Genomic DNA, 15,037 nt, shown 5'->3' on the forward strand with positions numbered 1-15,037 from the left:
TAGAGTCTATGAGGCTAGCATTGATGGGAAAAATTAGGAAGAAAAGTCAGTTACTTTGACAGTGTTAAATGTTTCATCATTCCCAACCTTTTTTTAAGGTCATAGCAATTTCTTCCTTTTTTTTTTTTTTTTTTTGAGACAGAGTCTCACTCTGATGCCCAGGCTGGAGTACAATGGTGCGATCTCAGCTCACCGCAACCTCCACCTCCAAGGTTCAAGCAATTCTCCTGCCTTAGCCTCCCAAGTAGCTGAGATTAGAGGCATGTGCCACCACGCCTAGCTAATTTTTGTATTTCTAGTAGAGATGGGGTTTCACCATGTTGGCCAGGCTGGTCTTGAACTCCTGACCTCATGATCCGCTTGCCTCAGCCTCCCAAAGTGCTAGGATTACAGGCATGAGCCATAGCACCGGCCTAAGGTCTTATCAATTTCTTAAAAGCCTGGTCTATAGTTCATATGGAATAATGAGAATTTTTTTCCATTTGATTTAATCAAGCCAAAAGCTGGAATTACAGAAATCAAAAATAACATCAATTCACTCCATTTGGTTGAAAATATTATATTATTGAGGGAAAGTAATCAGTTAAATGGTGTCCCAGAAGCACTACTACTTTACACTTACTTCATTTTAGCGTATCATTATATATCTGCTAGATTAAGTTCCTAAACAATTTTGGATAATGTAAATATTGATATCATCAATGCAATTTTACACAAGTGGTACCTAATATCACATGTAGTTTCATCAAGTAAGTTTTGGCATTCATATGCAGTAAAGCACAATTCAGAAATTGAGGCTGGGCATGGTGGTTGAAGCCTGTAATCCTAGCACTTCAAAAGGCTGACACCGGGAGTTTGAGAACAGGCTGGGGAACATGGTAAGACCCTGTCTCTACAAAAAATTTTGTTAAATTAGCCGGGTGTAGTGGCACACATCTGTAGTTGTAGCTACCTAGGAGGCCGAGGCAGGGGATCCCCTTGAGCCCAGGAGTTTGAGGCTGCAATGAGCTATGATCATATCACTGCACTCCAGCCTGGATGACAGAGCAAGACCCTGTCACCAAAACAGAAATCTAATATCCATCTTGAGATTGCACTCCGGCTTACCAAATATTCAGTATATAAAATTTAACAAATGTATACACCTGGGCATGTAAATTTTTTCTATGGACTCTGCCTCTCTGAAAGTACAAACACTTTACTAACAAACAACGAATTAAATTCCATTTCACTGAAAGTTTTTCTAACTCCACGGGACTTCCATATTTCAATAGCATTTTTGCTTTTTCTGTAACATAGGTTTACCCAAAATGTATCCTTTCTAAGAGAGATCTTGAGGGATACAAGCAATTCCTGATAATCACTGTCTTTTTAAGGCAAAACATTTTATTCAATAAATGACTGAGAGCAAAATATTTCTGTATTAGACCTAATTACCAAACCTATTTTTTTCATTGTTTCTTAACTAAATAGATCCTTTGAAGTTAATTCTAAAGTTCTTTAAGTAGTGAAAATTCAGCTAAGACAATGGAAAATTACACAGCTTAAAATGTGCTTATGTTCAGTATCTAAATATAATATTTAGAAACATACTTTTCTTCAGGAAAAATATTTAAATTATAATAACCTAATAACCCACACTTTATCATTTAAAAACTGGAGAGAAATGATTATTTACTCTCAGGTGCAAACAGGATTATTTTTCCTTATTTCAGCAAAATGTCACAAGATGAGTTAATATATCGTAAGTATTTACAGATAATAACAAATACTAAATTAAACAAATTTAAATTATATACTTTGTCTTCTAAATAAATACAGTTGTTCCCACAAATTCCTACAATAATCACTTTAAAGCATGTATCAATTTGTTTCAGAGAATTTGCTCATAAGGTTAAGATATATTTCAACAGCAACACTGAAGGAACTAAAGAAGGCACGAAGATTAAAATTCTACCGAGAGAAGTGTATAATATGTTCTAAAGGCAGGGTGGGGATGTGGGTATCATTTCAGAGTCTCATCTAGAATTCTCTGCCTGGTGTAGTGAGCCTTTCCTGACCCCAGAAGCTCCCAATCTCTCTAAACGCAGGACAAAAAAGCCCTTATTTTCATTCTAATATTAAAACTAATATAGTGGTCTTTTCATTGGCAATCTATCTTCAGATCATTTAGAACCAAAAAAGGAACCTAGATCTCTCCACACTTATATAATTCACCAGATTCACTGAGTGCCTACAAGATGTGGAGAAGGTATCACAGAAATGGAAGCAATGACTTGCTACAAGCTGTCCTTAGAGTAAAACAGCACAGAACAATATATTAAAAGAATAACTGCCTTAATTAAATTAGGGAGGCAGTTTAACATAAGAATGGGTTTATGAAAAGAAAATCTATTATTTCAGCAAATCATTAAAAAGAATCTTACTCATCAATCTACATTTCAAGGCCTACTCTGTATCAGGTACGATGAATAAAAGAGACCCAGGCCCTGCCTGCCTGGAGCTTACAAGCTAATAGGAAAAACACCATTAAATATTATCCATATAAATACAGAATTAAAACTTGTGATAGTATTATGAAAGACAAATAAAGCATGCAAATAAAAGACTATATCAAAATTATACAGATTTAGTGCAGGAGTTAAGAGCAGGAGAGGCTTATCTTTAGTGATTTTCAGCCAAATTCTAACGGACATAACAGCAAACCAGGTAAAGGGTCTGCACATAAAACCCTTGGAAAAATCTTAGAAACATTCCAGGAATTAAAGAAGGTCAATGTGGCAAAAAATGCATGAGGCCAAGAGCAATTTGAGATTAGGGGGAAGCAGAACATGTTTTGCTTTTGGGATCTGGGATCTTAATCATGTCTTAACAAGCCACTGATGGGCTTGAAAAGGGCGGAATACCACAATCTTCCTGTCTACTCTCTGGACCTGTTTTGTCCAATAAGGCACTGACTGGCCATATGTGGGTACCAAAGACTTGAAATGCAGCTAGCCCAAATTGAAATGTACTATCTATAATATACACACCAGATTTCAAAGACTTAGTACAAAAGATAAAGTATCTTAATAATTTTTATTATCAATTATTGAAATTACATTATATACTGGGATTATACTGTTAAAATTAATTTCATCTACTACTACAACATTTTAAATTTTCCTAAGTGGCTTGCAGTACGTTGTTATGGACAGCACTGGTCTGGCAACAAGACTGCAGGGGAACAAGAGCTACAGAACTCCCACCCACTAACATGGAAAATGAAAACTTTAAAGAAAGAACTTTCCAATTCACTGTACCTATTTAAAAGCAAGAGACTATATTCAGGATCTCTGTTTATTTCTAAAAAATCAATTGTGTTGGCAAACATTTTGTAAATTTAGCTTTTGGAAGATTAAATTAGTAAATGGAAAACATAGCTTCTATTTCCAATTTTTAAAGTTTACATTTCTACTTGAATATCAACATAGTGTTTTTTTCTTTTTTTTAATTGCAATCCTATCAATAGGGTTAGGTCCTCTAAATTGCCATATCCAAGGAATCTGAATCTGTTGTACCAATCTGAGTCACCCCCTGCATATAATAAAGAATGTAATTTTCTTGCAGGAAACTCCAAGCCCCCCCCCCCAAAAAAAGAAAAGAATGTGATTTTCTCATATATTTTTTCAGATTTCATTTTGGTCAAAAAAGAGAGAAGGATAATCCCTTTACAGGAATAAATTAAGAGGGCTCCTCACTCTACTAATGATAACATACAAAAGAATAAAAGAACAAGTCATATACAGCACAAATTACAAACAGGAATTTCTAGCGCTTAAAAGAATAAAATAACCAACCAGAAACTGGCTGTGAAGAAAAATCGCAGCAGGTAATTCCAAGATCATGTGCTTTTTCACTATGCAGACACCTCATTTTATCATCCCACACTGTTAAATCACCACATGAGGAGCCAGTGACAAAGAAGCTTCCATTAGGAGAAAATGCACATGCCACCAAGGAGCCATCTTTAACACTACCACATCTGAAATAAAAGTAAAAAGTGGGTTTTCATTTCAGAGTATCTTTTACTTTATACCACAGTCTCTAACAGCAGCTTGATACAGTAAAAAGAGAATAAATGGCCATAACAGATCTAGAGAGAAAGGACAATTGATGCCTACAGAAATAAAATATCATTTATATGCTATGAACTGAGATACACTGTCCAAAAGCAAGGGAGGATTTAAATACCCTCCCTTAAACATTTTAACTGGTATGTTCAAGCTTAAATTACAAACCAAAGTCCACATATCTTCATATTTTTCCACAGGGCAAATCAGTATAAACACATTAAAATCTGTAAAACTTAAACCAGAAAAGCAATGACAAGCAACATCAACTACAAACATTTTTTTTTTAAAGGTAAGATAAAAGTATTTTTATTGGAAAATATGTTATTTTTCAATGGTACTTTCAATGTCTGTATTAAAAATTACCTTGAAGCAACGGTGAGGTCTTCAAATATAAATTATTCATGAAAGGAAAATGCTGTGGGCAAGTTAAAATTATGTTAGGAAGACAGGGAGGCACTGTGCTGAAGATATTAATATTAGATCAGTTAGGAAAAATAAGCTGTTAAAAACCCAACAATTAACGCACTGTCCCATCCAGCAGGGTATCTATCACTTATATATAATTAATTACATTCTTTAGGGATAGTTATGCTATACAGCCAGAAGTTGTCATTGGATAAGATTCCTTAGCTGACAGCTGGATTTCATGCATATAAAAAAGATATCTGGCCTAAGTGTTCATTAACACCACTTAAAACACATCACCCTCTTCAACCCAGACCTAAGCTTAAATGAGCAATAGTTGTCGACCAACTGGCATTTGCGCTCTGAAAGATGCTGGGAGATAGGAGGAAGGGGAGGTACACTAGGCTATCTTAATTGTTAATTACTTAAAAGCGCATGGTTTCTAATGTTCTTAATGTCATCTAAAAGTGTTAACTTTTTTTTTTGAGACAGGGTCACTCAGTCACTCAGGGTGGAGTACAGTAGTGCAATCCTAGCTCACTGCAGCCTCAAACTCCTGGGTTCAAGCGATTCTCTCACCTCAGCCGCTGGAGTAGCGAGGACTACAGGCACACGCCACCACGCCTAGCTAATAAAAATAACTTTTGTTATGTATATTTTGCCACAATATAAATAAATGTGAATAGTTTTAATGTTGTTAAATTGCAATACAACATTACCAATGTAAATTAATTGACTGTTTTTTTCCCAAAAGAGTCTTTCTGGTGAGTTGTTTTTTTTTTTAAGAAATGATAAATAACACATCACCACCACACCAGGCATGAGGTTCTTTCTTCTGGGCTTGTTCATTCACCCAGCAAGAATTGCAGTCAGAGAAATAACTGCATCTCTTAGCTGAGCTTTACATACTATTACTTTATTATCGAAAACACTTGGGCCGGGCGCAGTGGCTCACACCTGTAATCCCAGCACTTTGGGAAGCCGAAGCAGGTGGATCACATGAGGTCAGCAGTTCAAGACCAGCCTGGTCAACATGGTGAAACCTGGTTTCTACTAAAAATACAAAACATTAGCTGGGCGTGGTGGCGGCAGTCTGTAATCCCAGCAACTAGGGAGGCTGAGGCAGGAGAATCACTTGAACCCGGGAGGCGGAGGTTTCAGTGAGCCTAGATCGCACTATTGCACTCCATCCTGGGCAACAAGAGCAAAATGCTGTCTCAAAAAAGAAAGAAAACACTTAAACCACAAGTGACAAAAATAAAGCCTAACACAAGTATACATATGTAACAAACCTGCATGTTGTGCACATGTACCCTAGAACTTAAAGTATAACAAAAAAAAAAAAGAAAGCCTAAATTTACTGAACCTTTAAAATGCTGCATTGTTTAACTCTTACAATTAAAAAAAAAACCATAAAAATCTAACAAGGTTAACTCTTAATTTTAAGATTGGAAATATAAAACTCTCAGAGCTAAGCAAATGTACTATAAGAATCATATTAAACATCTCTCTGGGTATTTGACCTTTAGAAGGCCAGTTACAAATTTTTTTTTTTTTGAGACGGAGTCTCACTCCCAGGCTGGAGTGCAGTGGTGCAATCTTGGCTCACTGCAAGTGCGGCCTCTCAGGTTCACACCATTCTCCTGCCTCAGCCTCCCAAGTAGCTGGGACTACAGGTGCCCACCACCACTCCCGGCTAATTTTTTGTACTTTTAGTAGAGACAGGGTTTCACTGTGTTAGCCAGGATGGTCTCGATCTCCTGACCTCGTGATCCACCCTCACTGGCCTCTCAAAGTGCTAGGATCACAGGCGTGAGCCACCGCTCCCGGTCCAGTTAAAATATTTTTTCTTGTGCTACCTGAAAACTATTGGCTTCCTAGGGTCATCGAAATATTTTTCTTTTTTTCTACATCACTTAGACTGTGCAGAATATCAAAATATTTTGCTTTCAGCTTTTTTTAAGTACACCTAGTCAACAGGATTAAAACAGGAAGGATTTAAATATCCATACCTATATAACTTGTATGACTGTGTATTCCACAAAACCACAGTTCCATCAGCTGCCCCTGATGTCAAACACCTGGAGTCTGGGGAAAACTGGCAAACCCTCACGGGGCTGCCACTAGGCTGTTCCATCACTGCCAACATCTGTCCATTTTCAGTATTCCATAGGACAGTGGTACCATCTGTTGAACACGATGCCAAAATATGTCCTGAAGGGGAGAAACAGCAGCAGTGGACAGCATAGGTGTGAAACTTCAACGGAGAGTGTGGCAGTTCAGTAAAGTCATGTAACGAGTACAGGCGAATTGTTTTGTCCAAGGAGCAAGTAGCCAAGAGGGAAAAGGAGAAGGCACAGCAGTTGACATCGTCACCATGATCAGCTAATGTGTGAATCAGTTTCACCATGTTCTTTATTTGAAGTAAAACAGCCTGAAATTTTTAAGCAGATAAAGGTTATTTATTCTAGGAATCAGATAAATGCAATTTGAATCTATATAAAAGGGCCAAAATGTTTTAATCTGCTCAATGAATTCTTCCACATCAACATTTTAAAGCAGTGGTCCCAACCTTTTTGGCAGCAGGGACCAGTTTCATGGAAGACAATTCTTCCCTGGACTGGGGTGTGGGGGATGGTTTCAGGATGAAACAGTTCCACCTCAGATCATCAGGCTTTAGATTCATAAGAAGCACACACCCTTGATCCCTAGCAGGCGCAGTTCACAACAGGGCTTGTGGATACCTGTAGCCCCAACTACAAAAATTAGCAGGGTGTGGTGGCGCGTGCCTGCAGTCCCAGCTACTTGGGAGGCCGAGGCAGAAGAATCCCTTGAAGGGAGGCGGAGGTTGCAGTGAGCCGAGATCACCCCACTGCACTCCAGCCTGGGTGACAGAGCGAAACTCTATCTTAAAAAAAAAAGAAAAGAAAGAAAGAAAGAAAGAAAATCTAACACCGCAGCTGATCTGCCAAGAAGTGGAGCTCACTCATGTCCTCACCTCCTGCCGTGCAGCCCAGTTCCTAGCAGGCCATGATGGGTACCAGTCCTCAGCCCTGGGGTTGGGGAGCTCTGTTTTGTCTTTGTGAGACAGGGTCTCCCTCTGTCACCCAAGCTGGAGTGAAGTGGCATGTTCTCAGCTCACTGCAACTCCTGCCTCCTGGGTTCAAGTGATTCTCCTGCCTCAGCCTCCCAAGTAGCTGGGATTACAGGCGTGCCCCACCACGCCCGGCTAATTTTTTGTATTTTTAGTAGAGATGGGGTTTCCCCATGTTGGCCAGGCTGGTCTTGAACTCCTAGCCTCAAGTGATCCACCCATCCTGGCCTCCCAAAATGTTGGGATCATGGGCGTGAGCCACTGTGCCCAGCCAAGGGAGCTCTGTTTTAAAGGACAACCTGTTACCTGGGATAAGAACAATTTGGAGGAAAAAAAATCTATTAAGACTATAACCTCGGATTTTCACAACCACCTTTGTTATACCAATAAATTTCCACAATTCCTCAAAAAGAACCTTGTCAAATAACTTCAAACTGATTTGATGTTGAGCTTTCAAAACCTAAGGTGTTTATTTCACCTTTGAAGTCTTTCTCATAAGGAGTTCTCAAAAATATCCCATTCCAGATCTGCTCATCTCAACTCAAAAAGTATTTTCTATTCTAATAATTATCTTAGCTGCTCCCTTCACAGGATGGAGCCAAGGCTATCTGCTCCGCCTTTAAAATGAAACTGTAGGATTTGCTCTTAAAAAAACCAACAAAAGTCTCACTGAAAATTTATTAATAAGGGGCCATGTTGAAAGCTATCCTACCATGGTTTGTCATCCTGTCTGATAAACAGTAATTATACAAAAGACTTGAGGTGAGGAACCACCTCTGAATGAATCAAGGAAACCAAGAAAAGAAAACCTAAGAAAGTGTCAAAAAATGAACTTAGGCAGACCACATTCAAGAACAAATTTACAAATTTAGAATAAAATCAAACTCCTCACGATGGCAAACAAAATCCTATATAATCAAAATCCTATATAATTCCCGCCTGCCCACTTCTCAGATCTCAACTCTGGTCAGTCTCCCTCTCTTCTTTCCAGCCTCCTTGGCCAAACAATCTTTCGTCTCCATAAAGCGGTTTTCTCGAGCTTAAATGCTCTTCCCTCTGCTCTTCGGATTCTATTTGTCATTTAGATCTCAATTTCAGTGTCTCTCCTCAGAGAGGGTTTCCCTATTTAAAGTAGCCACTTTCTAGGCTAGCACATCACCCTATATTCTCAGCAATTACCACTAGCATCGGATATTTGTTCAATTGTCTCCCCCGACTAGGATGTAAACTCCAAAGGACTAGGGACTTTGCCATCTTGCTCATTTCTGTAGCCACACCATGTAAAACTGTCAGGCATCTAATGTACTTATATAAATATATGTTGAGTATTTATTTTGCTCGAGCCCAATTGAGTTCCAGCCTTTAAATAATCTATACGTAATATGAAATTAGAAAATCTACCAAGACTAAATATATATATACACACACACACACACATAACTGACGGTGGAAAATTGGTGTAGAGGCAGAATCAGCTCTGAAAGGGGCAGGTATAACCTTGACTTGTAAAATTGATAATCCTGTGTCCTAGTCTTATTTACGGAAAAACCTCTACCAAAAAAAATAAATAAAAGTCTGACTGCGATGGTGCACACCTGTAGTCCCAGCACTTTGGGAGGCCGAGACGGGTGGAACACTTGAGCCCAGGAGTTTGAGACCAGTCTGGGCAACAAGGCAAGACCCCATCTCTCTAAAAATAAAAATAATTAGCTGGGTGTGGTGGCGAACACCTGCAGTCCCGGCTACTTCAGAGGCTGAGGCGGGAGCATCGCTTGAGCCCCGGAGGTGATGACTGCTGTGAGCTGTGATTGCACCACTGCACTCTAGCCTGGGCAACAGAGCAGGATCCCATCAACCAATCAAACAATTAAGACATAAGGACCATGCCTTTCCCCATCACAATTTTCTCCTTTTTAGAATAAGTTCAGTCTCTTTTTTTCGAACAGAAACACCAATAAAGCCTAAAAACCAAACACGAAAATTTCTGGGAGACTATCCCTGTACTGTTGCATTGAAAACGATTAAGACCAGGTGGTGCTTTCTGGGGAGCTCGCAAATCACAGCTGTACAAGTGCGCACAGGTGATTTTCCAAACAAACTTCCGCTCCCAGCCCTCTGCGGCACTCAGCTCCCTTTGCAGCTCCAGTGGATTTAGTGGAAGCACCGAGCCACCTTCAGCTGAACAGTTTGTTTTGAAAAAGCTCTCAGGCCTACACAGGACCTGCCTGGGGGTGTGGGCGTCCCCTCGGGCCTCCGCTGTCACGCGAACAGTAAATTACCTGGCACGCCAGGTCAGCTTGCCAGCGTAAACATATGGATCCCATCTCATCCAAAGCAAACCTGAAAGGTGCCCAGCGCTCCCAAAATAAAGTCCGCGACTTACACCCCCCACGCACGAAAGACCAGGAATGTGCCCCACTCTGACCGCGGCCGGGCCTCTGCGGACGGAGCGACCCAGGCAGGAGGGCAGCTTGGGAGGCAGGGAGCTCACCCGCAGGGGGCTTCCTTCCACCCGGCGCCAGCACGCCCGCCCTAGCCCCAGGCCAAGGGTGCACGAACCAGGCCTCGCTGCACTCAAAGTCCCGGCAGGGCCCTGCTGCGCAGTTAGAACCGGGAAATGGAGGGTTCAGACGCCCCGCGCGAGCAGGCCCAGCCGGCTAAGCCCAGCCGCGCTCCCCCACCTGCCGCCGCTGAGCCGGCCCATAGGCGCGGCCCCCCTCACCTGCAGGGCGCGGGGCGCGCCGGATCCTCTATCTGGTGCCCACGGGTCACGTGCCGCGCAGGTGAGGTGGGCGGGGCGGAGCCCTCTGAAACCCAGAGACTGGGGACCAGGCCCGCCCCGCGAACGCCCGTGGAGACCCAGGGCGGAGGGAACAGGCCCCGCCCCGCGAACGCCCGTGGAGACCCAGGGCGGAGGGAACAGGCCCCGCCCCCGGGGCTGGCCCTTGAGGCGGCGCATGCGCGCCCTTCCGTCCGGACTGCGAGTTCCTCTCCGGCTTCTGGCTCTAGGGTCAAGGCTAGTTCAGGCTTGGAAAGGGGCTTCCATCGTAATTCTATCTGTTTTGCTAAAGCTGCGGTGGCAAGGCCTAGTGATCGCCTGAAACGTCGTTTTAAAGGGGGCGTTGCATCGACTGTTCGTCCATCCCTGCTGAAAGTTTTTACCTCTTTCTCCCATTCTCCCCCCTGCACTGTGTTCTCCGAGGCCGGTCTCCCGGATTGGCCTTCTCGGTTTCGGCCACCCTGGGCGGTCCGTGACTTGGCTTCTTCTGCCCTCGCCTCCGCACTCGGGTTCCCCCAGAGGTCTCTCCCTGGCAGGCTGCCTGCCCCGGGCCCCAGCCCTGCCGCTGAGTGGGTATCCTGAGCTCACTGGAACCCCGGGCGCCTTTTCTTCAGCCTTTCCCAGTGCGCCCCAGTGGCTAACGGCAGACGGGTTTCCATGTGTCACTGACTACGAAGTGGCCCTGCCATCCTTTTTAAGATAAAAATTATCCAGAGAAAAAAGTTCCTGGGCAAGTTGCCACTTGTTAACTAAATGCACGACATAGTGTGGGACTATGTTCAGATGAAAATCAAAGATACAGAGAGCTTTTGTTTTTAATCCGTGAGGAAACATTAAAAATATATCAACCTGTGGAAACCAAAGTTACATTTGAAGAGTAATGACCTAAAATGCTCACATTTAAAGATGAAATTGAGACCGTGGGAAACTATTTGTAATGAAAAAGACTAAGGGGAAAGGGGAGATCAAAATTTATGATTTTGCGAAGCTCTTGGTAATTTTTTAAAATTAGCGGAGTGCATCATGATTGAGACTTTGAACACCAAATTCCATTCCAAAGTATTGCTAAAACAGTATTTTTCTAAAAACAAGTTTTTGATTGTATAAATAATAGAGCTCTCTGTAGAAAACACAGACTATATAACGGGGAAAATAGTGAATAAATTACATACTCAGAGATAACGCACTCAGAGATAACATTTTCTCTCAGTCTTTCAGAAAAAACAGCAATTTTACAAAAAGTCCTGGAAACTGCCTTTTTAAACAAACTTGTGTCATGAGCTTTCCCCATGTCTAAAATTTCATTAGCTTTTTTTTTTCTACCTAATGGTCTACATGGAAACATACCATAAATTATTTAACATTTTCCCTGTTACTGAATGGTTTCAACATTTTTGCTCTTAGTATAAATAATGCTGGATTAAATATCTTTGTACCTAAATCTTTTTTTCTTTTAGCCTCAATATATTACCACGTTGTGTACATAAATGTTTATTCATATTTATGAATATGTACCTAGGATAAAAATTGAAATGGAGGCCTGGCGCGGTGGCTTATGCCTGTAATCCCAGTACTTTGGGAGGCCAAGGTGGGTGGATCACCTGAGGTCAGGAGTTCGAGACCAGCCTGGCCAACATGGTGAAACCCCGTCTCTGCTAAAAATACAAAAAATTAGCCGGGCATGGTGGCACGCGCCTGTAATCCCAGCTACTCAGGAGGCTGAGGCAGGAGAATCTCCTGAACCCAGGAGGCTGAGGTTGCAGTGAGCAGACATCGCGTCATTCCACTTCCAGCCTGGGGGATAGAGTGAGACTTCGTCTCACAAAAGAAGAAAAAAAGGAAATGGAATCACTGGGCATAAAGGTGTAGACAGTTTTAATAAGTAATACCACACTGCTCTTCAGAGAGGTTGTACAGTTTACACTCTCAGCAATATGTAGTTGTGTTTGTCTCTCCACTTTCTTGTCAAACTTGAGGGATACCTTTTTTATCTACACTAATTTGTGTGTGGGTTTTTTTGTTTGCGAGATGGACTCTCGCTCTGTTGTCTAGGCTGGAATGCAGTGGCACAATCTTGGCTCATTGCAACCTCCACCTCCCGGGTTCAAGCGATTCTCGTGCCTCAGACTCCCAAGTAGCTGGGATTACAAGCACCCACCACCACGCCCGGCTAACTTTTTGTATTTTTAGTAGAAACAGGGTTTCACCATGTTGGCCAGGCTGGTCTCGAATCCCTGACCTCAAGTAATCTGCCCGCCTCAGCCTCTGTCTACACTAATTTGATAAGCCAAATTGGTTATAATATTCTTTAAGTAAAACATGTAAAAGAAGCCTGTGACTACACCTGCCAGTAGTTTAGCACCATGACCTCAAGTCCAGTATAGTCAGCTTTGCCTGTCCTACAGGGACAGGCAGTTTCAAAGATAGAAGCCTCATTGAGGCTGGTCTCCAGACAACAGATTTGCAGTTTCAGAGATGTGAACTAAAATATCTTGCCAATATACTATAGAAACAGAATTTAAAAAGATAAATTTATAAGAATTTATAAATTTGTAAAGTGAACTGATACAGGAGAGAGTGTTAAAGTAGTTAGACCTTTCATTTGGAATATTAACGATTTGAATGTTTTATGCATTCCTCACCTTAATTGTGTAGCTGTGAAAATCTTATTTAAGGCTGGGTGCAGTGACTCACACCTGTAATCACAGCACTTTGGGAGGCTGAGGTGGGCAGATCATTTGAGGTCGGGAGTTCGAGACCAGCCTGGCCAATGTGGTGAAACCCCGTTTCTACTAAAAATACAAAAATTAGCCAGGCATGGTGGTGCACACCTATAATACCCACTACTCAGGAGGCAGAGGCAGGAGAATTGCTTGAACCCAAGAGGCAGAGGTTGCAGTGAGCCGAGATTGAGCCACTGCACTCCGACTTTGGCAACAGAGTGAGACTGTGTCTCCAAAAAAAAAAAAAGAAAAAGAAAAAGGAAAAAGAAAATCTTATTAAAGGATAAAAATCCCATTTTGTCATTAATTTCTTGTTCTGCTCCTTAAAATAATGCTACTTGAAGAATATAGAAAACAATTTTAAATGATATATTTAAAGAAAAACCAACTTTTTAATTAAATAGTAAGCAATACATGTTGTCAAAATACAGTGGCAATGGGAACAGAATAGATGTGAAGCAATGAGCGAGCCACCAATTACTAAAATGTGGTCCTGAGTAAACAAGAGCTTAAAGGAGAGATGAGAAGCACCTGTGAAATTGGAAAAGGTCGGCGTGAGAATGTGTGCCAAATAGACCTAAGTCTGGGCCGGCTAAGGGATGAGCTTTGGAAATACCCAGTTTCACAGTAAATACTCAGGCATGTATTGAGGTTGTTTTCCTTTGCAGGCAAACCCAATGTCAGAGTTTCCAGGACAGTTGGACAAGGTAGAGCTCAAGGTATAAAAACTCCCTTGAGGTGTTTAGTTTATGAAACTATATCAAGCTGAACACATGAAATTTGCCTTTTTCTATGTGTGTATTATACTGCAGAAGACATTTTTAAAAACATCCTGGTAGTTTGCCCAGAGATTATCTCATATCTGATGCAACCATTAACTCTCCAAACTGGTATCAGCCACAGTGCCACCTGCTTGTAGAGGACTCTGGGGATGTGGAAAGCTGCAACTCTGCCTGGGAGTGTGATGTGTTATCTTCTGCATGATAAAATGTTCTACAGATTTCCTTTTCCTTTGCCATTATGTAAACTTTACACCTTCAAACTGGCCATCTTTTCATTAAACCACTCAGAGTCCCTGTGTGCCAACCAAGTAGTAAGAATTAGCAGAGTTCTTTAGGAACACCTGGAACTCCATACAGAAAAAAGAAAGATCCAGGGGCTGCCTAACAACAAAACAGGGTTGGGATGAGATGGTGTAGAGTGGGCACAGTGAGAACTGCCTGACAGCAGAAAATGTGCGTATGGCTGGAAGTCAGAATACCAGGAAGAAATGTAATGACATGTATGAAACTTGGTATTTGGTACCTACTAAAAATTTTTTTGCAATTCTCACTGTACCCTTTTCTCCATTTATGGTACAAGAAATATTTTTTGCTTATGAAATTTTTCTTTTGTTTTGTTGGTTTTCGTTTTTGTTTTGTTTTCCAACTCCTGGGCTCAAGCGATCCTCGCACTTCGGCCTCCTGAGTAGCTGAGACTACGGGCAAGCAGCACAAACCCCAGGTCATGTTTTGATTTTTATTTGTAGAGAGACAGGGTCTCACTATGTTGCTGAGGCTGCTCTCAACTCCTGGGCCCAGGCAATCCTCCCACCTTGGCCCCCCCAAAGTGCTGGGACTACAGGCATGAGCCACTCCGTGCCCAGCTTTTGTTTATGAAATTTTAAATTGCAATTTAAATTTTTTCATTTTCTTATTCTGTCCCATTTTCTCAAATTCTTTATTTTCAGATACTATTATTCACGTTCTTCAAGATCAAGATGTTAATGCGTTTTTGAAAAAAAATATACTTTTGTTTCCAGATTTATGATTTTTATTACATAAGGTAAAAATATTGCAGATATGGAAAAATTAAATTCATTCAGCAATAGTTCAATTTCCAGAATTACAGATTCTGTTTCCAGTTTACCGCTCGCTGTAGT

At 41.3% G+C, this 15,037-nt stretch overlaps 1 protein-coding gene across 9 annotated transcripts in view; it reads right to left on the reverse strand.

The window, feature by feature from the left end:
• WDSUB1 (WD repeat, sterile alpha motif and U-box domain containing 1) overlaps positions 1-10,542 on the reverse strand; it is a 50,220-nt gene extending 39,678 nt beyond the window's left edge. For 4 of the 9 annotated variants that reach the window (XM_025404621.1, XM_025404620.1, XM_025404618.1 and 1 more), the window contains exons 1-3: positions 10,337-10,536; positions 6,533-6,954; positions 3,840-4,024 (exon numbers count right to left, since the gene is read on the reverse strand). In XM_025404621.1, the coding sequence (XP_025260406.1) occupies positions 3,840-4,024; positions 6,533-6,930 (583 nt within the window). In that variant the 5' untranslated portion in view covers positions 6,931-6,954; positions 10,337-10,536. Of the gene's footprint in view, positions 1-3,839; positions 4,025-6,532; positions 6,955-10,105 lie in introns of all 9 variants that reach the window. The other 5 variants (XM_025404619.1, XM_025404623.1, XM_025404616.1 and 2 more) reach the window with 5 other exon arrangements.
• Between the last annotated feature and the right edge of the window lie 4,495 nt (positions 10,543-15,037).

Source organism: Theropithecus gelada, chromosome 12 (assembly GCF_003255815.1).
Source record: "Theropithecus gelada isolate Dixy chromosome 12, Tgel_1.0, whole genome shotgun sequence".
Classification (NCBI taxonomy): Eukaryota; Metazoa; Chordata; class Mammalia; order Primates; family Cercopithecidae; genus Theropithecus; species Theropithecus gelada.